The sequence below is a fragment of the Sorex araneus genome, chromosome 1, assembly GCF_027595985.1.
Source record: "Sorex araneus isolate mSorAra2 chromosome 1, mSorAra2.pri, whole genome shotgun sequence".
Taxonomy (NCBI): domain Eukaryota; kingdom Metazoa; phylum Chordata; class Mammalia; order Eulipotyphla; family Soricidae; genus Sorex; species Sorex araneus.
In genome coordinates this window covers 35,684,917-35,709,768 of record NC_073302.1, presented here as the reverse complement: position 1 = coordinate 35,709,768, position 24,852 = coordinate 35,684,917, and the positions used below count along the sequence as shown (strand labels likewise).

Here is a 24,852-nt window from a genome sequence, read left to right as displayed (position 1 = left end):
AGGCACTTCCCGGGGGACAGAGGTAAGAGAGAAAAAAAGAGGGAAACTCCTCCCGCCCCCTGGTTCTAGAAGCTGCCACATCTCTTCCGCCCCACCTCCTAGATCCCGTGACATTAGGATGAGGCCAATCCAAAGAGGGGAGTCCAACAATGGAATATGAAGGGGACTCTGCTCACTCGGACTCCCCCGATGGGGCACGTGAATCACTGGGAAGAATTTGTGCTTGTCTCAGGATGAGAGGGACAGCCCTTGGCCCTTCTGTCAAAGGATCCTGGGAGCATCATGACCCTCTGCTGTACACAGGGGTAGGGCTGAACGATCAGAGCAGGTAGGACTGGGCAGTGGGGAGGGACGGGGCAGTCTGTGCTGTCGGTCCCCAAGGTGCTATGCAGGGACCTATCTGGGATTATCATCTGCGTTCATTGTTATGGTTCTTTCACCCCGCCTGCCGCCTCCTGGTGTGTTCAACTTCCTGGTGTGCGCAGCTTTCTGGTGGGCCCAGCTTCCTGGTGGGTCCAGCTTTCTGGTGGACCCAACTTCCCGGTGGGCCCATCTTTCCAGACTTGGACACCCCAGGCATACAAGACGGTGGCTTTGAACTGCCCTTCCACCTGCAGGTGAGGCTTTGCTCTGTCACTGGGCTCTTAACCACCTGGAACGCCTCAATGTTTACTCCACAGACAGAAGTAGGCGGGGAGGCTGGGGGTGTGTGGAGGTAGTAGCAGTGGGCATAGAGCTAAACGGCAGGCATCAAGGGACACCATCAGCTGGCAGGAGGAGGGGAGAAGAAGTTATAGGGAAATGAGGCCAGCAGAAGGCAGGGCGGGAAGGGTCACTTACAAGGGCACGCACTACCCTCGAGGCCCCCAGACCATGCCTCCTGCAGGAAGTCCTCCTGCAGTCGCTGAAACATGGCTTTGCAGATGCTCCTAAGACTTTTGGTGTTGGCTATCCCGGGATTCAGAGGCAGGGGAGGTGGGAAAGGTACTTGAGGAAAAATTGTGACTGCAAATCCTTCGCCAAGATTCTGGTTCTGGGCCCCAGTGGTCACGCTGTTACGTGGACAGACTCCACCTGTGAAGCCCATCACTGAGGCCAGACAGGGTGTGTCTGGGCCTCTGCGCCTCCTGAAGGCCGATCCCCGCACAAAACAACCACTCACCATGGCTTCCCTGGTGACGAGCCAGTTCACGTCTCGAGGCATGAGGTAGGACGTTTTCTCTAGGATCCCCAAATGCTTTTTCATCACGTCTTTTAGCTAGAAATGACACGTGAGCACAGTCACTGGGGACCATCTCTAGAGAATGCAGAGGAAACAGCCGAGGCCCCCGATGAGCCTGCACGCGCACGTCACCAAGATCCCAGCGACAAGCCAACTCACTTTGTCGGTCCGGGAGAACTCAAGCAGGTGCAAGGTTTCATCCAGAGCCTTAATATCCTGCTTCTGGAGGGCGAACTTCTGGGCCACATGATCCCACAGCTCCAGCAGGGGCTACGCCAGAAAGTCAGAGTCAGACGGGGGGAAGAGATGGTGGTGGAGAGCGAGGGAAGGAGCAGGGCTGAGTGGGGGGCGGGCTGGCCACCAGGGGACCCCTACTTGGATGGAATAGTCTCTGAGGTCCTTGTCATTTTCCATCTTTTTGAAGAGACTGTCGATGGCAGCATCAGACTTGGTCAGTTTTTTTAAAAAACGTGCTCCTGGCTCCAAGATGAGAGGTTCCAGTTCCTAAAACAGGTCAGGGGAGGGGCCAGAGCGATAGTACAGTGGGTAGGGCGCTGGCCTTGCCGGCGGCCGACACAGGTTCGATTCCCGGAATCCCATATGGTCCCTGGTGCACGACCAGGAGTAATTTCTGAGTGCAGAGCCAGGAGTAACCCCTGAGCATCACCGGGGGTAGCTGCCTCCCCTCCAAAACAGGCCAGGAGAATGATAGTTATGGTATCAGGACCCCAGGAAAGGAGGAGACACCCTAACCCAGACCCTCCCCACCACCCGCCCCCCCCCCCCCCACACACACATACATGCACACCCTCGGGGTCGCTTCTCAAACACAAGAGTACGTTCCCAGACCTCTGAATTTACTGACTAGCTCCCAACCAGAGCACAAGACAACTGCCGTGTGGGCACATGCTAGGGGCGGGCACACTTCTGGGGGGGCTGGGCAAGGGGCCCACTGGGTCCTTTCTGCCCAGTTCACTGCAGAGGGCACTGGGGCTCTCATTTATCTGGAGGGCGTTAGAAGGGATGGGTAGGCTGTGGAAGCACATCCCTGGGGCTTCGGGGACTGAGTCAGTCTGAGGGATCCAGGGGAACCTCCCCAGGGAGGCGGGAAGAGAAGGGTCAGTGTAATCCTGGATTCAGAGAGGATGAGCCCTGTGGAGAGGACCCTGGAGCTGGGTGAGGGGGTGACCCAGAACTGGGCAGTCTCAGGCTGGTGCTGAGTGGGGGGCAACGGCAGGTCTGCATCCAAGCAGGAGGCTGTGTCAGAGCTGGCGTCCAGGTCCCATTTGGCCCTTCAGTGCCAACTCAGGCAAAGCTGTGGGCACTTCCCTTGACGAGTGGGGTATGGACCCCTGTGTTCGCCACTGTGGTGAGCCGCCCTGACCCCAGCGCCACGTCAGAACACGGCCACAGTGATTCCATCTATGCCGAAAAGAGCCACTGCGGGTCTCCCAGGGGCGGGGAAGGCAGTGAGTGACGTTGGGCCCCTTCAGCAAGGCCCAGGAACAGTAGAGAAGCGAGTGGGGACAGTGGTGGGACAGTGGGTAGAGTGTCTTGCATAGCAGCCAACCGGGGTTGGATCCCTGGCGTTCCATATGGTCCCTTGAGCTCTGCCAGGAATGATCCCTGAGCAGCGCAGAGCCAGAAGTAGCCCCTGAACACTGCTGAGTGTAGCCCCCAAAACCGAAAAGTAAAAAAAAAAAAAAGTCTGCAATGAGAGGAGCCCAAGGGGAGAGGTGCTCACCGTGCCAATCTGCGCCATCTCCTTCTTAAAGCAGCTCAGAGCATCCTCGTAGTTCCTCTTCATGTGGTCCACTTGGAAGACCTTGCCCACCCTCTCAGGGACTGGAAAGAGGAGTGGAGGGACAACCAGGTGGCCTCAGCAGCTGGGGCAGGGAGCCCCTCCGCACAGGGCACGCGCCCCACCAAACCCAGCCGAGGGTCACATGGCTTCAGGAGAAAGACAGCCAACCGCAGTCTGCAGAGCCTGGGGGTCGGCCCTGTGCTGCTGCTCCATGCTGAGGGAAGTTCCCACACGGCGAGTGAGGAATGGGGTCCTCTCTGGCTCACTACCACCACCAAAGCTTTCCGGAAACCAATACACCAACAAGCAAGAATTACCAACATTGGGGCTGGAGTGATAGCACAGCAGGTAGGGCGTTTGCCTTGCACTTGGCTGACCCGGGTTTGATTCCCAGCATCCCATATGGTCCCCCGAGCCCTGCCAGGAGTAACCCCTGAGCATCGCAGGGTGTGACCCAAAAAGCAAAAAAAGAGAGAGAGAATAACCAACTTGGGGCCAGGAGATGGCTCCCAGGGCTGGGGCTCGGGCTTTGCACATGGAAGGCCGGGGTTCCATTCCTAGCACATCCAGAAGGGACCCCTGGGGCGCAGAGCGGGGCGTGGGTATGGCCCACAAGAAGGAAGAATCAGCAACGTCAGCAGCAGCAAGCCAGGGCCTGGTGCGGTGTTGATGTGGACGCACCGTCCAGACGAGGCGGTTCGTGGTGTGGGACAACCCCCTGCCCCCACAAGGGTGAACAAAGTCAGCAGAGGGGCAGGTGCTTGACCCGGGGCCTCAGATATCCTCCCCGCTGCCCCCCTACACTGCTGTTTCCTGATTTTGTATGGAAAGATTGGACATTTTTCGGTGTGGTGAGGGATCCTGGTGGGAGAAGGGGTGTGTGTGTGTGTGTGTGTGTGTGTGTGTGGCAGGGGAGTGGACAGAGTTATGATTTTCCACTCTGTGGCTGCCTTTGTCACGGTGAGCATCTAATGCGCAGCTTCTTTACGGATGGAGAGAGCCCCCTCGTTGGGCTGAAGTCAAACACGGGCGGTGCAGGGTGCAGGGAGAGAGCGTGGCCCACTGCCCCTCCTGCCCCAAAGCTGCTTTCTGCCGGCCAGTGCTGACTCCACACTCCTGGGCCCCAGGGAGGAGGCTGGGTGAGGGGGCAGTCCGAGAGGGGCTAGGCAGAGGAACCCGTGGCAGTTTCTTGGTGGTCCTGGCGGGCCCTGCGGGAGGAAGGGGGCCTTGGCGGCCCTCCGGGAGGAAAGGGGGGCTCACCTATGTTGTCCAGGAGGCCCCGCACTTCCCGGGCAGCGATGGTGTTCTCACTCTCTTGAGCCTTCTTCTTCTCGGCTAGTTTCTGTTCCCTGAGGGTCAGCAAAAAGCACAGCACCACCCTCTCACCACCCCCGGGCAGCTCTGGCCTCCCGGAGGGGCCTGGCCCTCTGTCACCACCCCAGACAGCCCTGAAGACAGAGTCCACAAAACATCACACAGAGCTCTGGACAGGGGCCAGGGCCTGCCCCCAGGGAGTGGGTTTCAGTACTTTTCTGTTTTTTTTCCTTTGGGGTCACACCCAGCGATGCTCAAGGGTTACTCCTGGCTCTGCACTCAGGAATTACTCCTGGCGGTGCTCGGGGGACCATATGGGATGCTGGGAATCGAACCAGGATCGGCCACGTGCAAGGCAAACACCCTACTCGCTGTGCTATTGCTCCAGCCCCTCAGCCCTTTTCTCTGTGTGGAAACTGAGGGCCGACAAGGACAGGGAAAGCAGGATGGGGGCGGAGGCATGCCCCCCAGCTCCTGCCCCATTTTCTTTCTCAGCTGCCCATTCTCTGAGGTGGTGGAGGGTGGGGGAAGGGGCTCAGGGCAGGCCAGTGTGAGAAGCCAGGCTGGCCTGTGAGGGGGAGCAGCAACTCCAAGGGCCACCGTCCAGGGAGGGTGGGAGTGGGAGGGGAGTGGCCGGGGTCCTGCCCTCTCAACAGGGAGGACATGGGTAGGTGGCCAGGACTGCTGTGCAATAAAGTCCCTGGGCACAGACTCCCCCCAAGGCACGGTTTCTGCAGCGGCTGCCTTTTTAGGGCCACACCGAGTGGTGCTCAGGGCTGACCCTTGGCTCTGCACTCAGGAATCGCTTCTGGCGGGGGCTGAGGGACCATCTGAGGTGCCGGGTAGCAAACCCGGGTTGGTGGCATGAAAGACCAGGCACTCTGGCTGCTGTGTGACTGAAGCAGACAGGTAGATGGGTGAAGAGCGGGAGTCGGTGTGTGTGTGGGGGGGGGGGGGGGGTTGTGTCCCCTGGGAACGAACTCTTGAGATATAACAAACTCAAGGTGGGATCTGAAGAAGTTACTCTTGTCACTAGACCTGAAGCAGCTAAAGGCGTAATTGCCAGACCCACTTTGTGGACACAGGAGCAGAGGGTTGGTAATACCCTTAACAAACCAGCAGAGACAAAAAGCTATAAGGGCTGGAGCGATAGCACAGCGGATAGGGCGTTTGCCTTGCACACGGCTGACCTGGGTTCGATTCCAGCATCCCATATGGTCCCCCGAGCACCGCCAGGAGGAATTCCTGAGTGCATAAGCCAGAAGTAACCCTTATGCAATGCCGGGTGTGACCCAAGAAGCAAAAAAAAAAAAAACTATTATAAGGTCGTGACGGAAGACCACCAAAGCTCAAAGCTGCTCCCTGCGGCAACACTGATCACTTCCTTCTGCCCACAGGAAACGAAACTAACTCTGCCTCTGGAGAAGCCCCTGGTTTTTATTTCCCCCTCTCTCGTCTCTCTTTTCCCTCTCCCTCTCCCTCACTCTCCCTGCTCCCTTCCTTCCTTATAAATAAATAAATAAATAAATATAAATATATTTATATATTTAAAATATTTATATTTTAAATATATGTATTTAAAATATTTGTATATAAATATAAATACTTATTTGTATATAAATATAAGAAATCAAACTTCCACTATTTGTCTCCTCCTAAAATTCTTTTCTGGGAGGCAACGAGGAACCTGCAAAGCCTGGGTAAGCCTCGGACTAACTTCCCCTCCCTGCAAAGGGCCACTCCTCGCTCCAGCCTGAGTCCACGGTTTCCTGAGACCTTGGGGTACAGGGGTCCCCTCTCATGCCCTGCGGAACAAGAGGAACTCGGGCGCAGCTGGACTCAGGCGCCTCTTGAGCTGGTGGGACGTGAGGTCTGTATGGCACAGGGGCACGCACCCTCACCGCTATGCTATTGCAGCTCCGACCATCAGCTCTGGACTTCCCCGGGCACTTCCTTGGTGATGGAGGTGGGGAAAGAGGAAGTCGAAGACTCCCTCCTGAAGGCTCCCCCTCCCCCTCCTCCCCATGTCACGGAAGTCACCTGCTACACCACCTCCCTGCCCCCTTGGCACCCGCTTTTTCCTGGGCTCAGCGAGACCGCAGGGCCTGGGTCTCCTTAGGGAGTTAGGAATTGTCCTAGTCAACCAGCTGTTGGGAGCACTGTGCCCAACTAGGGGAGCTGCTGAAGCCTCGGGCCACTCTCTCCCTTGCGAATTCTTGGGGTTTTCATCCCTACCCAGCATTCCCCCCCATTCCCTGAAGCCCCCTCCTGGATGGACGAGCGCGGGTGTGGACTGGCTTTGTTTAGCCACAGGTCCAAAAGAGAGCAAAGTGTTTCAGAGGGGTGTCAATGCCAAGGCACCCCCCCTTTGCCATCATCATTTGAGGGCCTGGCAGGTCACAACTACATCTCTGCTCCTGCTCTGGGCAATGGGGACTGCAGCTTGGTTGTGTCCAGGTTGGGACTGGTCTTCTCCCTGTCCCCAATGGCAGCATGGGGCACATTGTCAGTGTTCGCTAGGGAAGCGCCTGTCCCTATCCCTGTCCTGAGGCTGCCAAGAGCTCCTGACTGATGCCTTTGTCCATTTGCTGGACAAGGGATGGCCTGAGGCTAACCCCAAGGTATAAGGTGGGGTGGCGGTTCTCAGAGACAGATGTCAGGAGACTCCCACCTGGACGAGAACAGGCCAGCTGAGAAAGGCCTGCAATGCTGGTGGGAACCAGACCCATTAGGCAGGATGTGTACCAGCTCCCTGGGGTGGCCCAAAGGAACAGGTCCCAGTGCTGTGTACCAAGTCCTGAATCTACAGTAAGGGTGTGCAAGGCCAGAAGCCCCTGGAGCCTTTCCCTGGGGGAAAGTTGAGAGTCAACTTTGGTCAGGATTGGGTCAGTCCCTGCCCCAGATGAAAAAGGGACAAACAACAAGGGCAGAGCCAGGAGGACAGACTTCTCGGCATGGATCGGCAGGCAGAGTCAGCTGCAGAGGTCACAGGGTCAAAGGAATGCCCAGCCACAGTCCTCCCCAGAGGCCACCCTGCCCTTTCCCTTCCCTCATTCCCTCCTCTGGACCCCTGGAACAAATGATCCACTCAGGAAGCTCGGGTTTCACTTAGGAAAGGTCAGAGCAAATACTGATCTCCCCCCCCCCCCGCCCCCCCCACCCCGAACGCCCCCTTGCTCCCATCCCAGGAACCAAGGGTGCTGCTGATGCCCTTCCTGGAGGCCCGCAGGACCCACCTGTAGTAAACAGGGTTTTCTGTGGTCCCGTCGTTAGGCAGGCTGTGCGCCCACATCTGCTGCCGGGGGGTCATTATCCTCCCTTCGGGGATGTCCGTCTTCTCCATCAAGGGTTTCCTGATACCCTTGCCACTCAAGAAACGCTCCACAGCCCGCCTCCTGCTGGTCGCCAAAGAGTGGACGAGCTGCATCTAAAGCCCCCCACACACAAGATTATTTTTGGGGTGGCCAGAGCTACAGATTGCCCAGAACGCCCCGAGTGGCTTCCTCACACTAGAATATCAAGTGACACTCTGGCAGGAAGGGCCCAGCTCCTGCGGGAGGGAGGTCTCTGGGCCATCCACCCAGTCACTTCTGGGAAGGGGTCTCAGGAAACGAGCCTGGGGACCCAGATGCTCGTCCCAGAATTTCTTGTGATCACAGGAATCAAGAAAACGGAGCTGTGTACTAATTTGCTGGATCCATATGGTTCTTGTTCTCCGTGGGTTCTCAGGTGTTTATTAAAAATGAGATTTACAAATGTTGGAGGCAGCAAGATAGGGAGTCCTGGTCATGTGCGTTGGGAGAAATTGTCTTGCAACTTAGACCCGTCTGAAGACATAAAGGCCTTTGACACCAAAAAAACCCAGGAGAAGCCTGGAAAACCACGGAGATGCAGAACTCCAGGCCAGGCGTAAGGATGGCTTCCGGAGAGCTGCCAGGACCCTGAGGTAGGAGAGGAGCCAGGGCTAGAGCAAAGATCACACAAAGAGTATCAACAGAAGACTTCTCCAATCTCTTCCTCTTGGCAACCACCCAAGAAAGGGACTGGGGGAGGGAGGCGGGGGCAGCGTTTGGAGAAACTACATGAACTATTTTTTTCATTGGGAGAATTAACTTGACTGGAATGATAACACAGTGGAGAGGGCATTTGCCTTGCATGCGGCCCACCCGGGTTCGATTCCCAGCATCCCATATGGTTCCCTGAGCACCACCAGGAGTAATTCCTGAGTGCAGAGCCAGGAATAACCCCTGTGCATCGCCAGGTGTGACCCAAAAAGAAAAGAAAAAAAGAGGCTGCATGGTCCTGATCAGTTTTAAATGTACACACCAAGCAATCGAATCACTGTGCTGTAGGCCTGATGCTAAAACAATGTATGTCCATTGCATTTCTGGGGCCGGGGGGCAGGAGGCGGGAAATAATGGCATTCTAAATCTGACTTACTCCATTTTAAGAGTCAGTAAGAATTATTTTTAAAATCAAAGAAAACGTTGCCATAAAACCATGCTGCTGGACCCTGCTCCAGGCTGTTTCACTTGGGGTGCCCCAGAGGGGGATGGGTGAGACGCCTCACCACCCTAAGGGACAGCCGCTCTCCACATGCTCTGGCCGAGCCTCACCCACGAGTGGACCTTTCCCTGGACTGCGTGGCCACATTTGCAGCCGTGCAACACTTCATAGGACACACTCTACCCATAATCCAAGAATACCGCACCACATTTGATGGGATTCAAAATAGAAGGCAACCAACCTTAGAGGAAAATATTATATTATTTCGGTTCTGCTTTGGGACAGGGATTGGGGTTCGGGATGGAAACACCTGAAATATGGTGGTGGGAAGGTGTAACAGTCGTGGGATTGGTGTTTGAATATTAAATGTAATGAAATATTGTGAACTACTTCATAAAATTAAAAAAATTAAAAAACAAATCAAAGCAATTGCAATGCCTCTTCATTTCATTCACTGTATCACTGTCATCCCGTTGTTCATCAATTTCCTCGAGTAGGCACCAGTAAAGTCTCCATTTGTCCCAGCCCTGAGATTTTAGCAGCCTCTCCTTACTAGCCTTTCCCAATGATTGGAGGCTCTTTCAGGGTCAGGGGAATGAGACCTGTTATTGTTACTGTTTTTGGCATATCAAATACGCCAAGGGGAGCTTGCCAGGTTCTGCAAGGCTCTTCATTTCATTACCAGATAAGAAAGGGAACTTTCTAGGGGAGGGAAGTCTGAGGTACAAAGAGATAGAGGGGGCACTGGAAGAGGGCTTACCTCTGCCTCGAAGATCTGCTGATAAACTTTACCTACGGGAGCCTGGGTCACCTTCCCCACAGCAGGCATCGTGGTGGCTGGCAGACAGTTCCTAGGTAGGTGGAATCAGGAGTCCAGGAATGAATGGAGAATGCTCCACCCCAGGACAGGACTTGTTGCTGTCCTGTTGATGTAGGCAGGATAGGTAAGACCCCCTCGCACGGCAATGGCAAAAGCTGACCTTAATTCCAGAAGACAGGAAAAAAACAGGAACTAAGGCCTGATAAGACCCTCACCTATCTACAGCAACAGACCCAGAGAAGTTCCTGCAGAAACAAAAGGACAGACAAGGACTTTCAAAAAAGACCATCACCACTCCCAACCCCCCTGGTAACCTCCTTAGCAATGGACTTTTATCTAGGTAGAAGCCCCACATGAGGGCAGGTTGAAGAAACCTTGAACAAAGGAAGGGTGTGCACATGCTGCCCGAGCCCACATGCTGCTTGTGCCCACAGGGCCAAGTATACGTGGTGCCAAGCACATGTGTCGCCTGCATCTCCCCTCTTGAGATGTGTATTTTCATGCTTTCGTGTCTAACGCTGGGATGTGTGTAGGGGCTCTCTTCGCCCTTAGAGAAGTCCGCATTCTCTCTTGAGCACGTTACTCTCCATTCTCTCCCACTTTCTCTCCCTCCTTCCCTTCAAAACCTCCAAATAAAATCTGTTTTACTTCACTGCTTGTCTACTCCTGAAATTCTTTTCTGCGAGGCAAGGCAAGAACCCAGTAACCCTGGGTCCTGGGCGGCAAAGATGGATGGGGAGAAAGTGACCGTCTTTCTCCTCCCTGCTTCACCTAAGTCACCAGTGGGGACCACCGACATCACTGTCATACCCAGATATAACCATCTCAGCATCCTCTCCCCCATTTTTCAACGGCATAATAAAGAAAAGATCATCTACCCACCTTTGTTAAAAGGTATAAAAGGGGAAGGCGTCACCTTTTCTCCAGAATCCCCCTTGAAGGGCCCCCTCCCATAATCTGGGGGCTTCCCTGCCTTCCTTTCCCTCCCTTTGCTTTCCCTTAAATAAAGTTTGTTACTGAATTGGGTCATTTGGTCTTCAGTGCCTTGCTTTCAATTTTGACTGCTTGAGGATAACCCCATTGTTGTAGCTGTCTGTCGGCGCCCACGGGACCCTGGGGTGGGGACCCATTAGGCCCACCTCCCTCTCAAGGTCTGAATTAGAACCTGAGAGGCGGCAGGGGGAGAAATTAATCACTGTTTATTCATTTTGTTTTGCTTGGGGGGGGGCACACCCGGAGATACCCGGGGCTAACTCCTGGCTCTGCACTCAGGGATCTCTTGGCGGGGATATATATGGGATGCCGGAAATGGAGAGATGGAACCAGGGTCAGCCGCGTGCAAGGCAAGTGCCCTACCTCGGCTCCAAGAGGTCACTGTTTCGTGCGTCCCGGGAGTGCCACTGCGCCCAAGGGGGCAGCTGAGCTTCGCACCCGGCCTTGCACCCCCCGCACCTGACGCTGAGCAGAGTCCCAAGCCCCGCTCCCCACCCCCACCTCCCCGGGACCAGAGCACCTGGGGAGGGAAAGTGGCCGCTGCCCGCCTCTGGCGCCACCGCTTTGGCACCTACTATCTGCAGCAGAGAAGCCAGTTACAGCCTCTCACAACCCCTCCTCGTGTCCCGTGGGCGCCCCCAGACGCAGGCCCAGCTCAGTGGGGTTCACCTGTAGGAGCCGCGGGGTCTCCACTGCTCGGCCACACGCACACGCTTGGTCTCCACGGCAACGCGGAGGGGCGGGACCTTCTCCAGAAAGGGGCGGGGCGATGCCTTTAGCAACCAGGGGGACGCTGCCTGGAGGCGGAGCCTCAGGCCACACCTCCCAGCCCCTCCCCGCGCTGTGCCTCTCAGGGGCATCCGAGCTGCACGTTAGGAGTTGGAACTAGCAGGAGACGCGAGATGTAATTCTGAGCCACGGGATGGTGAAGTATATGCAGCGAATGAAAGTATAGCGGGTAGGGCGCTTGCCTTGCACCCGGGCAACCCTGGCATCCCAGATTGGTCCCCAAAGCCCACCAGGAGTAATTCCTGAGTGCAGAGTAAGCCCTGAGCATCGCTGGGTGTGGCCCCCAAACAAACAAACAAACAAAACCAAAAAAACGTGTCGCGGTTAAAAGCAGCCTCCATTAGTGGGGCTCACGCCTGACTCTGTATTCAGAAATCACTCCTGGTGGGGGTCTGGGGATCCTATGGGGTACCCGGCATCACACCTGCATCTTCCGCATGCAAGACAAGTGCCCTATTTGCTGTACTGTCTCTCCAGTCACCTGAATTCCTTTTCTTATTTCCTATGGAGGGTGAAATATCTGTGAAGCAGCTTTTAAGCCTACCTGACCCTTCTTCCACTAGCTTTGCTGCTACCCGTGATCTAGGGTTTCCAGCATCCCTGTCTTTCCTAATAGAATTCTTTTTTAAGACAGAAATTCCCTAAAAGGTCTCTGATTTCTTATGGCCACTCTTCCTTGAGTGGGACCCGGCAGGTCAATGGTGAGGTCTGCTTGGTCAGGATAACTATCTAGATTTCTGTTGCACTAACAACCCCCAGGTAAAGTATTTCTCCTTTCTATTGGCCAGGGTGACTTGTGGGGGGAGGGGGCAGTCAGGTTGTTCTGAGGCCCATGGCTTCAGATGACACTTTACACTCAGTTGTGTTGTTATTCAATGTCCTGAAGGGATGGCTGAGCCTGAGCCCGAGCAGCCTCTAACCCCCTGGACTGATCATGCTCTTTTCTAGTCCGGCACCTTGGTTATGTCATGGAAGTGTGAACCACTCTTGCTGGAGTTTTGAATAATGACGAATAAGAGCTATGGTATTAGGAATCCACAGGGGAATATCACCAATAGCTGTGCATGAACTATCTGTGCTCTCTTTAACCATGTAAATAAAGAAAACGTAGACAGTCTACCTGCATTTTCAAATCAACTGAAATCAACTCATTGTAGGTATGTTTGGTTAAATAACTGGGAAGTATGACTTGGTGAAATTGACAGACTATCATTCAAAGATCAGAAAGGTGGCTCAATGAACTAGCGTGCATGCTTTTTGGGGGGGGCAGAGGAGGCGATGACAACCAATGGTGCTCAGGGAGACTGTTCATGGTTCTGTTCAAGGATCACTCCTGGAAGTGCTTGAGATGTGGTGCCAGGTACCAACCTGGAGCTGTCCAAACGCATAGAAAGCATTTTGACCTCTGTGCTGTCTCTCTGGCTCCAGAGCTTTCTTCCTTTTCTGTGTGATTCTTTTGGGGGCCACACTCAGCTGTGTTCAGGGCTTACTCCTGGATCTACATCCAGGGACCACTGCTTGTGGGCTTGAGAGTCTAAATGGGGTGCCAGGGACGGAACCTGGGTGGGCTGCATGCAAGGCAAATGCCCTAACTGCTATACCATCACTCCAGCCTCACCTTTCTTCTCTTTTAATGTGTGTATTGACAGCAATACATTTCCTATGAGCACTGCTTTTTTTTTGCATACCTTAAGCTTATTATTTTTTATTTTCATTTGATTCAAGATACTTTAAACACTTACCCAATGGGTCTTTCATGGTGCATTATTTAATTTTTACCTATGTGTGGCTTTTCCTATTTTGAACACCAAACTGCTACATAACTTTATTCCATTGTGGTCATCGATAATATTTTCTTATTTTATAGAAAACATTATGACTTGTTCGGGGGTCTCAGATATGCTCTATTCTGGACAATGTGCCACGTGCAAGGGAGGAGAATGACTATTCTATGGTTGCTGGGTGGGTTGTCAGGTCTAACTGACTTATGGTGTTGTTTAAGTTCTCTCTTGTTGATTTTCTCTCTGGTTATAATAGCAACTATTGAGATTTCTACTATTATTGTAAAACTGTCTATATCTCCCTATAATTCTGTCAGGTTTTGTGTCATATGTTTTATGACTTTCTTTTTAATTATGTATTTGTTTATATTTGTTACATATTTTGATGGATAATTTTGGGATACTAATTAAGCAGTGTTCAGGGCTTACTCCTGGCATTGTGAGTAGGGGGTCACTCCTGGCAATGCTCGGGGGACTATATGTGGTTTTGGGGATCGAAGCAGTGTCATCTACATGCAAGGCATGCAAGGCAAGTGCCTTAACCCCATCACTATCTTTCCAGCCTCTGGATAGCAAGTTAATCAATATATGATATAATTAGTAATGAGAAAATCATTTCCTTGAAGGATTGCAAGTCAGTCTAAGGAAGAGACCAGGAAACAGCTGTGGCTGGAGCTGCAAGGCAGGCTGTACCACTCTGCAAAAGGGCCTCATCTCCTTTGCACTCCCATGTCCCTGGTGTGGGGATCGCATGGAGATGGTACTTGGTCAGCTCTGGCTGGGCGTGAGGAGGAGTATGGGTTGTGGTAGCAGCATTCAGCTTCACTGAGAGAAACTCGTCCCTGTGGCAGAGTTGGGACAAGAACCCAGAGTGGCCTCCTGACAAGGACTCCAGGATTTGGGTATTAAATTCATGGCTAAAACAGTAATTCATTATAGTCTCAGACTTTTATTCATTGCAATATGCTACGGTGTGGTGGGCATGTACTTTGGTGGATGAAAATTGAGAAGGCCCCATTCTTCACCGAGCTGACTGCTGAGCAGAGGGGCAGAACCAGGGAGAGGAGGCAGACAGTGGCCTGATTCCCCCCAATGTGGGGTTCCTGACAGGCACAAACTTAGGAGTACTTCCATTTTCAACAAATCTACACCTTATAGTATCAGTGGGCTCCTAGGAACTGACTTTGAAGAAAATGACTATATCACTGTCACTATCATCCCATTGATCATCGATTTTCTCGAGCAGTCTCGTCTCCATTCGTCCTAGCCCTGAGATTTTAGCAGCCTCTCTTTACTCATCCTTCCCAATGGTGTCGCATTAGAGGCTCTTTCAGGATCAGAGGAATGAGTCCCATCATTGTTATTGTTTTTGGCATGTGAATATTCCACGGGGAGCTTGCCAGGTCTCCCCTTCATTCATGATCCTAAAAAAGAAAAGCAAAGCTCGGGCCAGAGAGATAGTACAGTGGGTATAGCATTTGCTCGCATGCATTCAACTTCAGTTCAATCTCTGGTACCCCAATGGTTCCCCCCTAGTCTATCAGGAATGATTCTTGAGTGCAGAGCCAAGAGTAAGCCCTGAGCACCAACAGATGTGGCCCCCAAACAAAACAGAACAAAATAAAGCAAAGAAAAATTAAGACATTTCAATTCAATTAAAATGACATAGAAGGAAATCAGGTCCTCAAATAATTTTATTTTTTATTTATGTTGGTGGAGATTGTTTTTCTCTCCTCAACATCATTTTTTTAATGACATTGAGCAAAATAAAATGATTCAAGAACCTACTGCTTTAACTCATTCATTCTGTCTTTTAAATAATGTTGGGAAGGAAGGGAAGAAAACATCAGAAGGAGAAGTAATTCAGCCCACAGCCCAACTAGAAAGTAGAGGGGTGGCTGCACCAAGTTGCTCAGCACCGGGTCCCCCCTCCTCTAAAAGCAGAAGGAAAACCCATCTCTGGGAGAGAGTAAGCTGAGTTTGTAGGAGTGATCGCTGGGTCTCAGTGCTCTGGAACTCACAGAGGCTGGGCTTCTTCCCACTTGGTCTGCAAGGGCTTCATGAGACTTTTTGCATAGTTAGACTTTGTCTGGGCCCCGGGCCTTCAGAGATCTTCTGCTAGACTGTGGAGAACTTGAATAAGCATTGGGCCTTCTGCGAAACAGAAATGTCCAGGGCTTCTATGCTGGCATTTAGGCTCCACTGGATCATCTGACCCAGTGTTCTACCCTAGGGATGGGTGAAAACAGCTCTCTGTGGCTACCCAGGATATTCCAAGGGGGCCACAGGTAAGAAATCATGTAAATGGGGCTGAGTCTAGCAAGATTCTAGTGGACTAATCGGCAGGACAGAGAGATTATAGGAAGGGAACGTGGTTAGAAGGGGCCAGAGTTAGGGGAAGGCAGAGAAATGGCGTTAAACACTCCGCAGAGGCAAGCACTGCACTCACCAGGAGGCCTCCCCACTCAGACAGGCCTGGGTCTTCCCTACTCCCACACCCAGCCTCTTACTATCCCCCACCCTGAAGGCCTCTCCTGAGAGGGGCCTTCCTGGGTGATCTTCTTTTATCAGAGAGACCTTTTACACCTGTTGCTGCCAAGAGCCAGTCAGTTCTGATCCATCCCTCAGTTCAGAGCTTGCTGTTCCATTTACCATGGTAGTTGGGGTCCTGGGATTCCTTCTAAAGCAGGAGGCAATGACTCTCCCAGGTGCATTAGGTCCACACTATCCTTCAGAGAAAAATTGTGTCAAATGGTCAGACCCTCCAGATAGAAAAACCGTGCCACTCTCTTTGGTGACGCTGAGTTCTGCCCTGTAGTCGAATGAAGCTCTGCTGCCTCCAGGCTGCCTCCTACCCATGGATGAGGGAAAAACATTACTGGGGAAAACAAATTCTCCACAGAACTTCTCCTTTGGTTCTTGCTCTTCTTGTCAAGGCATAAAGGAGACGTGAGGTTTCACCATTCAAGGCAGGTGCCACCACGAGTGAGTCAGACTGTGTGCCAGCTACATAGAGAGTGTCTCTACAGCCCGACGCACTGGTGTAGAAGGGGGCTGCCGCCAAGAATCAGAGGCTTTGTCTTACAGGAAGTCCAGAACTGGCCTTATCGCCACCTTGGAGCTCCGAGTCAGCTCTCGGAGCATGTCAGCAGAATCTGCGAAAAGTCCCGTGGGCCGTGGCCTGGCTTTGATTTTCTGAGCATGACCAGTCTGGGGTTGTTGATCAGGGTCTGCAGCAAGAGCCACCTCGTCCTGCACCGAGCTGAGATGCGGAAACCTAGGACAGAATCGGAGAAGAGAGAGACCCTGGGAGAGGGGGTGGCTTCTCGCTGCCCTTCCTTGGGGCTGTGAAGTATGGCAGAAGGAGCCGGAGCAGGATGCCGGGGAACATGGGGGCAGAGGGAGAGCTGTGAGTCCGTCCCACCGGGCTGCAGCATCCAAGAGGCAACTGACGGGCTTCTCAGCAGAAGGCGGGAGGGAGGAGCAGCACGGGGAGGGCAGAAGTAGATGGTATAGGGCTCAGAGCGGGCAGGGGCTGGTGGCCCAGCAGGTTTGTGGTGAGCAACTTGGTAGATGAAGCCAAATTGGGCCTATCTGGGAAGGTTCAGTGGGGGCTGCAGCCTGGGATATGGGTGGGCTCTCAAGCATAGAGGCTGTAGCGCACCTGGCTAGCAGGGCTGGGGTCCATCCCTGGGAAGAAGGGTGGAGTCCAGTTAGGACAAGCACCAAAGGCCCAGGCTTCTGCCAGACAAACTGATGGTGGGCTCAGCCTCCTGATCCCTTGGGCCAGTCAGCCAGAATGAGGAGGAAGGTAGGAAAGTGGCAGAAGGGAAGCCTTCTCAGAGCTCCGAGAGAAGCCCTGAAGACTTGTCTCCGAGGTGCAGCCTCGGTGGTGGTTCAAGCAGGAGCCCGGTGCCTTACCTGTTGACTGACTCAGGTACCAGAACCTGAGGGCCTGCTGTGCCTTCCTCTCCCCGTGGCTCGTGATCAGGATGTGACAGAAGGTGACAAGCACAGGGTTGGTGTGGTAATGGTCCACGTTGAGCATGCCGATCCAGGCATTGAACCCTGAAACCCAGAAGGTGAATCAGGCCAAGCAGGACCCCAGCAGGACCCAGAGGTGCATCACATTCTGGCTCTGCCAGTTTGTCCCTAAAGGGTGCGCCTGACTTTGCCGAGAGTCTAGAAAATGAGCCCATTGCGGGGTGGAAGGTGGTTGGGACTCTCAGGGCCTGGATCCTGGGTGGTTAATATGGAGAAGCCTCAGTCCTCCAGCAAATGGATACACTCATCTAGAATAATATAAGAACAAAAAGCAATACCTCCCCCACCTCAACCTTCTGTCACTGTCACTGTCATCTCGTTGCTCATCAATTTTCTCAAGTGGGCACCAGTAACGTCTCCATTGTGAGACTTGTTGTGACTGTTTTTGGCATATTGAATACGCCATGGGTAGCTTGCCAGGCTCTGCCGTGCGGGCGAGATACTCTCGGTAGCTTGCCAGGCTCTCTGAGAGGGGCGGAGAAATCGAACCTGGGTCTGAAGCATCCCTACTGCTGTGCTATTGCTCCAGCCTTAAAAGACAAAAAACAAAAAACAAACAACAACAACAAAAAAAAAAACCTTCAGCTTTGATTTTGGAATAATTCAACTGAATAGAGCATTTCTTTTTCCTTTTTTCTTCTGTGTGTGGGGCTGGAGCGATAGCACAGTGGGTAGGGCGTTCACCTTTCACACGGCCGACCCGTGCTCGATTCTTCCCCCTTTCTCGGAGAGCCCGGCAAACTACGGAGAGTATCGCGCCCACACGGCAGAGCCTAGCAAGCTACCCATGCCGTATTGGATATGCCAAAAACAGTAACAATAAGTCTCTCAATGAGAAACGTTACTGGTGCCCACTCAAACAAATCAATGAGCAATGGGATGACAGTGACAGTGTCAGTGACTTTTGTGTGTGATAGGGGTGCTTCCTAGTAGTGCTCTGGGGACTGGCGATACTTGCCTGGTGGCATAGGACTGATAGTTGAGTGTGTGGATATGGTAGTGCTTGGCAGACCTGTCAGAGCTCTGCTTGACAGGGCTGGAAGTATAGACCCTTTCCTTGCATTTTTTTTCATGGGGGCAGGGCCACACCTGACAGTGCTTGGGGGACTGTATAGGGTGCTGGGAATTTAATCCAGGTCACCCATGTGCAAGACAAGTACCCTACCCATTGTACTATCTCTCTGGCCCCTGAGACTATTTTCTTAATAAAGTTTTCAACTCAAACCACCCATAATTTTGAGATGTCTTCTCTCTCGAAACATTCAGAACCACGCTTTCATGGACCAAAGTTTGGATGGCTTGAAAAGAACTGCAAAGGTTCTGGACACTGAGGTGAATGTGTCTTTCCTACTCAACTTTATGGCCTCCCATGGAAGACAGGCCCTGAGCAGGAGTGTTGAGTCTGAACTCTAGTGGCCCAAGAGCTGACCTCCAGGCAGTTTTTCCCAGAAGACAAGACTAGCCCCACAGCCTGGACACCAGCGGTCAGCTGCTTACCCATGTCTGCGCCCTCATAGCCATTCTGCAGGATGGTCCTGTCGATCCGGGCGACCAGCCATGAACCCAGGATGCAGCTGATGAGCAACCGGGAGAGGCAGGCACCCAGGCCCAGCAGCACGTTGTAGAAGAAGAGAAAGTAGTTGAAGTTGTGGAACGCTTTCCTGTCCAGGGAAGAGACAAAGGTGGCTTGGCACGTGGACCACGGCTGCCCCAGACCTGCTGGCAAATCATTTGTCTCCCAGCTGTGTCCCAACAGGTCCTGGCCCCGTGGCTTCCTACCGGCATCTCTGCCTGGTGGGCTGCTGGCTGTCCTTGCCTCATCTCCGCTCGCAGGACTCCCCCCAGCCGACTGGCCTCAGCTCTGCCCTCCCACCTGAGATTGAACGGGCCATTCCTGCCTCTGCTCCACTTCCTGTGCTTCTCCTCTAAGCCTCTCCCTGCGTGAGGCTGTTGTCCTGATGTCTGGGCACCAGTGGACGGTGAGTCACCCACAGGCCAGCATGGGGTTTTTTGGTAAAAAGGCTTGGGCTCCGTACTAGTACACTCAGGCCTTGTCCCGGAGGCTACATACATGTGGGAACCCGGGTGGGAGTGAGTCCTGGAGTAAACTGAAGCCCTATGTGTGTTTTAATGAACCCCAGAAAGCATGAATCCTTGGTCTGGACCTTGAGGTCAAGGTCCAAGGGGGAAGAGTGAGACCCTGAAGCCTTGTATCCGTGCCTAATCCTTGGCACAGCTGTCTAAGAGAGAGAGAGTGAGACCGGAGACTTCCCTCTGTGAGAGCTGCTGGCCCAGAGAGGAGCTCGAGAGCCCCGGGAGGTTGGAAGGGGCCCCAAAGAGGGGCCACAGGCACTGCTGTTAGGAGCTGCTAGGAGCCCGCTGCTCAGACGAGCTCAGTGCCAGCCCCCGCTGGGGGTGCGAGGGGAATGTTGTCAGCCAGGAGGAGCCCAGAGCCAGTGGGGAGCGGGTGGGGGCGAGTGGGGGCTGCTTCCCCACTGCCCTGAGACCATGAGAGCAGAGAGCCCAGGGCCGTAACTAGAGAGATCAGCAGGCTGCCCGGGCCCTGCCCCAGAGAGAGGCCAGCTCCGGCGGGCCGAGACAGCATGCCGGCGTGCAAGGGGGAGTGAGGGACACTGGAGAGGGTGGGATGGCTGGAAGGTGCGTGGCTCTAATAAAAAATAAAAAGTCTCTGCACCACCCCCTCCCCCAGCCAGGCTGGCCTCCCCCTCCGCCTGCTTCTGCTCCTGACCCTGAGATGTCCAGGCCGGACTAGGTGCTCCACAAGCAGGCGAGAGCCGAACCTGCAACACCCCGCCCCCCCCCCACCCCATCCAGCACTGGACAGTGAGGGATTCCTCCTGTTCCTGGGTGTCCACGTCATTTCCACCATGAGTAAATGGCTCTGAAGGAATGAGTCAGAAAGGATGACCGTGGGCTAGGTACTGCTGCCCAAGTACTTCCTTGAACACACTTTGTCCTCAAGGCATCTCTTGGATGGGCCCGAGCAATAGTACAGCAGACAGAGTGCTTGGCCTGCGTGCAGCCGGCCCCCAGGTTGGGTTCCTGACTCCCCCTAGGGTCCCCTGAGGCCCACCAGAGTGATCCCTGAGCACAGGGCCAGGTGAAAGCCAGTGTGACTCCAAAACACAAACACACAAATAAAACCATCTCATGGAAGTCGGCACAGCGGGTTGAGGGTCACAGAGTTGTAGGGAGGTCGCCAAGGTCAGAGGTATGGAGCCGGGATTTAGACCCGGCAGTGTCTGAAGTCCACCCCTGACCCACTGGCCGCCCCCCTCCAGCCTGCCCCTGGCACCAAGGAAGGAGCGAGAGGCTGCTGGGTCTGACTGGGTCCGAGGCCCTGGTCTGTCCGGCTCACCTGTTGTTGAGCGCCAGGGGTTTCTGCTTGTCTTCTCTGCCCATCTTCGGCTGCAGGAAGAATCTGGTGGCAATGCAGACCTGCAGGGCCATGAGACCTATCACGATGGCTATGGTGAGGCTGAAACACAGGGCGAGACCAGCCTGAGGTGGCCTGGTTCACTCTTCCCAGGCCCTTCTCTGAGGCACCCTGGTAATGCACAGTAGCCGCGGGCAGCCTGCAGACCCGCAGGGCATGCTCTGTGCTTCCAGCCCAGAGGGGAACCCGTGTGCTCATTGCATAGGGGGAGAAACTGAGGCTGACAATCGGGAGGTGGTACTCTTGGGGCTCTAGCCCACAACTCCGGTATGTCGTTGATATTCTTTTGTTCACTGGTGACAACTGGGATGGGTGGTTTAAGGGCCTGGGAAGAAATTAAGTGCTGGGGTTTCTAAAAGCATTCGGAAGTCTTGAGGGAGAGCACAGGGTGGGCTCACCCAAAGCACAGGCGGCTCGGGCAAGTATGTGATCAGGATCAGAGCAGGAGGGAGGACCCTCATTTGTTACCTGAACCCCCTAAACATCGGTGAGGACCAGTGAAGTGAGACAATGATTTCAAACTACCCAGTGCCAGAGCCAGAGAGACAGTATAGTGGTAAGGCTCTTGCTTTGCATGTAGTCCACCCCAGTTTGATTCTCAGCACCACATACGGTTCTCTGAGACCCTCAGGAGTGATACCTGAGCACAGAGTCAGGAGTAAGCCCTGAGCACAGCCGGGTATGGCTCAAAACCAAAACTAAACTAAACTAAAAAAAAATCCAAAAAAATCAAGTTACCCAGCTCCTAAGCCTGCCTCTTGTCCCCTTTTGGGGGGAAAACTTTACAGTTTCTGTCTCCCTATCTAAAATGAAAGGTGTTTGTTTGTGGGGGGTGTCAGGAGGTGGGAGCTAGCAAAAGCCCCAGCCTGGGAGTTCTTAGAATACAGTTGAAGAGCAAATTTTCAGTGGTGTGAGCATTCCCCGCTACCATCCACTTGGGACCACTGAGGCAAAGCCCAACAACTGACCCCAAGTCACACAGCTGAGCGAATACCTAGGTTCAGATTCTTTCTCTCTTCTCTGTCTGCTGTCCTGAATCTCCCTCTGTCTTGTATGGGGGCATACACCCATCACTGTGAACAGTGACTTGGGGACAATGGCATGACCCCCCTGGGGCGAGTGGCTCTGCCGGCCCACCCAGGATCAGCGCTGAGAGCTGGGGCCCAGGAAACGGTGAGATCCTGGCAGGAAAGAGCCGGTGAGAGAGGGGCTGACTTACATGCCCAGGCCCAGCCCTTGGAGCATCTCCAGGCCTTGGTTGTGGACGACGGGCAACACCAGGCTGTAAGCGATCACCACGGCGCCCAGGCTCTGCATCACGTGCAGAATGAGGTACCCTGCGGGCCAGGGGTATCAGCGATCACGCCACGCTGTCAGGGCCCATCCTGCAGGTCCTTCCCACAAAAGCCCTGCCACTTGGGTCAATGCTCAGCCTGCTGTGACCCCTGTCCCCTTCTTCCTGCTCACCCTGGAGCTCACGTGTCCGCCAACAAGCACTCATGCCCTTCCCTGGGTGGGGATAGTATCTTCATGCTCTGGACACCACCATCCTGCACATACCCGCCTTGTGTATGTGTGTGTGAGGGGGGCAGAGGCAGGGGTCCTTCGACCATGGTACTGAGGGCTGCTTCTGCCTCACTTTTCTTTCTTGCCCACAGCTGGACCTGCTGTTGTTGCCCAAGGTTTTGACGTTGGGCCCCCTGGTGGCACTTACCCCACAGAATATAGGCAATTTGCCAGCCGGAGTACCGTGCAATAGCCACCTGTGATAATAAAGGGAGAAAGGAGAAAGCCGGGTCCGACCCCAGTTCCATCCCTTGCACCACAGGCCCTGGAAGGGTGCTGGGGGCGACCCTGCTTTCCCCTGGCTGGGGGGGGGCTGAGCAGCAGCCTTCCTTTGGGTGCTCACCCTGAACCACAGGCTCGGTTGTCCCCGAGAAACATTTGGGAGAACCTTTCCCCGAAGGAAACAAAAGGAAAAAGAGGTCTGAAGGGAAGACACTGTTTGTCCAACGCAGAGGCCCAAGCCACAGGGCTAGGACAGAGGCCTCCTTCCCGCCCCCTCCCCACCAACTGCCCCCAGCTTGCCGCCCTCTTAGGCACAGGAGAAGGGCAGGGAGCGGGAGCGCCCTTCGTGGACCTACCACACTCGCCGAGGAGGAAGGACTATGGAACTTAGCAGGGAGAAAGCGTCGGTCCCCTGCCCACAGCCTCTTGATGTGCTTTCTAGAGAAAAAGCGGGAAATCGGAATCATTGGACACTAGGACGCCCTCCGCATGTGCTGCTCCACAGGACACGGAAAGGTCAGTGGAGGACGTGGGCCGACTCAGCAGCCCCCCTCCCCCCCCACCCAGTGGCTCCTCTGGGGGTTCTGACCCATCTTGAAATCTGAACTTGAGTATCTTCTGATGCGACCGCAGAAAGGGCTCCAAGGGCAGGCTTTTCGGAAGGCCTGGCTTGAACCCCGCCCCACAGAATCCCCTGAGCACAGACCTGGGAGTAGTCCCTGAGCGCCACTGGGGGTATTCTGGCTCCCCCCCACAAAATAAGAATATATAGCTTCCTAGTCTGTGATGGTTGAGATTTGGGGGAGATGTGGCCTTAACTGTCTTCATTTTGCTTTATTTTCTTCTCTCTCTCTCTTTTTTTTTTATCATGTATAAGTATTACATCTGTAATAACTTGGGGGAGGGCATGGGTTACTCCAGAGTGACCCTTGGTAGTGCTGGGGGTACCATATGAAGTGACAGGGATTGAACAGGGGTCAGCAGCATTGCAAGACAAGTGCCTTTAAATTAATCCCTGTACCATCTCTCTGGCCTGAGTAATAGCATTTTAAAACAAATAATAACATAAAATCTTGGAACCGAAGGGGCTGGAGCAATGGCACAGTGGATAGGGTGTTTGCCTTGCATGCGGTCGACCTGGGTTCTATTCCCAGTATCCCATATGGTCCCCATATGAGCACCACCAGGGTAATTCCTGAGTGCAGAGCCAGGAGTAACCCCTGTGCATTGCCAGGTGTGACCCAAAAAACAAAAAATAAATAAATAAATAAAATCTTGGAACTGAAGAGATAGTACAGTGGGTAAGTCACTTGCCTTGCATGTGATAAACTCAAGTTCAATCCCCATCATCCCATACGGTCCCCTGAGCACTGCCAGGAGTGATTCCTGAGTGCAGAGACAAGAGTAACCCCTGAGCATTGCTGGGTGTGACCCAAAATAAAACATAAAAACACCAATAAATCTTCCTTAATGACAGTTACTGAAGGGATAAAGGGGGTCCTAGTACCTCAGATCCCACTACCCCAACAAGTCTGTGTTCTCTCATTTTTTCAGTCTCTACCTGACCTTCGACATGACAGCTTTGGTCCCAGCCCACACTCCCACCTGCATCCTGCTTTTTCCCTAACAGTCTATCTCCAGCCTTTCTCAGGTTGTTTTGTAACTCCATGGCTGCTAGATTAGAAACTAGCATGAAATAAAGGCAGTAAATATCTCATCTGTTGTGTGCATTTGTATAAAAGATAAAGTGATGACAGTTTGGCTGTCCAATATTAGACTAAACTTGTTCTTCAATGTTATTACTTCCTTCTTGCATTTTTAAGCATGTCTGCTAGAAAATTCAGCTGTGCATCTGGGACTCTTGTCACGTCTCTCCTTGACCACATGGGGGCTGCTGGGAATGCAAACACACTGATATACTTGCATGGTGCAATGAAAACTTCTGGAAGGATGCAGAGGAAACGTACACCCATGCTCCCCTCTGAGCACCACATCTGCGTCTGGAGGAGAGGGGATGTACTTCATATTTTTCTTGGAATGGTTCCAAGAAAAGTGAAAATGCTGCTACTTCACTATTGTCCTGCAGTTTTGTTTTGTTTGGAGGCCATACTCCATGATGTTCAGGAGTTACTCCTGGCTCTGTGCTCAGGAATCACTCCTGGTGGTGCTCAGGAGACCATATGGATTAAACCCGGATCTGCCATGTACAAGGTAAATGCCCTCCCCTCTGTACTATTGCTCTTGCCTCTTGCCATGCAATTTGTAGGGTGCTTTTCTGCCTCTTAGCTCCTTTAAGTCATCTTCACTGGGGCATTTTGTTGAATTTCAGCTTCC

At 53.4% G+C, this 24,852-nt stretch overlaps 2 protein-coding genes across 2 annotated transcripts in view; both read right to left on the bottom strand.

Annotated features, from left to right (window-relative positions):
- The window catches only part of CCDC180 (coiled-coil domain containing 180), a 58,780-nt gene extending 49,105 nt beyond the window's left edge, over window positions 1-9,675 (bottom strand). The window contains exons 1-7 of the mRNA XM_055125161.1: window positions 9,607-9,675; window positions 7,577-7,767; window positions 4,287-4,375; window positions 2,967-3,067; window positions 1,598-1,726; window positions 1,382-1,492; window positions 1,163-1,258 (exon numbers count right to left, since the gene is read on the bottom strand). Coding sequence (XP_054981136.1) covers window positions 1,163-1,258; window positions 1,382-1,492; window positions 1,598-1,726; window positions 2,967-3,067; window positions 4,287-4,375; window positions 7,577-7,767; window positions 9,607-9,675 — 786 coding nt within the window. The remainder of the gene's footprint in view (window positions 1-1,162; window positions 1,259-1,381; window positions 1,493-1,597; window positions 1,727-2,966; window positions 3,068-4,286; window positions 4,376-7,576; window positions 7,768-9,606) is intronic.
- A 6,682-nt stretch (window positions 9,676-16,357) lies between these two features.
- Window positions 16,358-24,852, bottom strand: part of LOC101537894 (stimulated by retinoic acid gene 6 protein-like) — a 37,035-nt gene continuing 28,540 nt past the window's right edge. The window contains exons 13-19 of the mRNA XM_055125149.1: window positions 22,875-22,956; window positions 22,445-22,493; window positions 21,950-22,067; window positions 20,653-20,772; window positions 18,771-18,934; window positions 17,151-17,297; window positions 16,358-16,506 (exon numbers count right to left, since the gene is read on the bottom strand). Coding sequence (XP_054981124.1) covers window positions 16,358-16,506; window positions 17,151-17,297; window positions 18,771-18,934; window positions 20,653-20,772; window positions 21,950-22,067; window positions 22,445-22,493; window positions 22,875-22,956 — 829 coding nt within the window. The remainder of the gene's footprint in view (window positions 16,507-17,150; window positions 17,298-18,770; window positions 18,935-20,652; window positions 20,773-21,949; window positions 22,068-22,444; window positions 22,494-22,874; window positions 22,957-24,852) is intronic.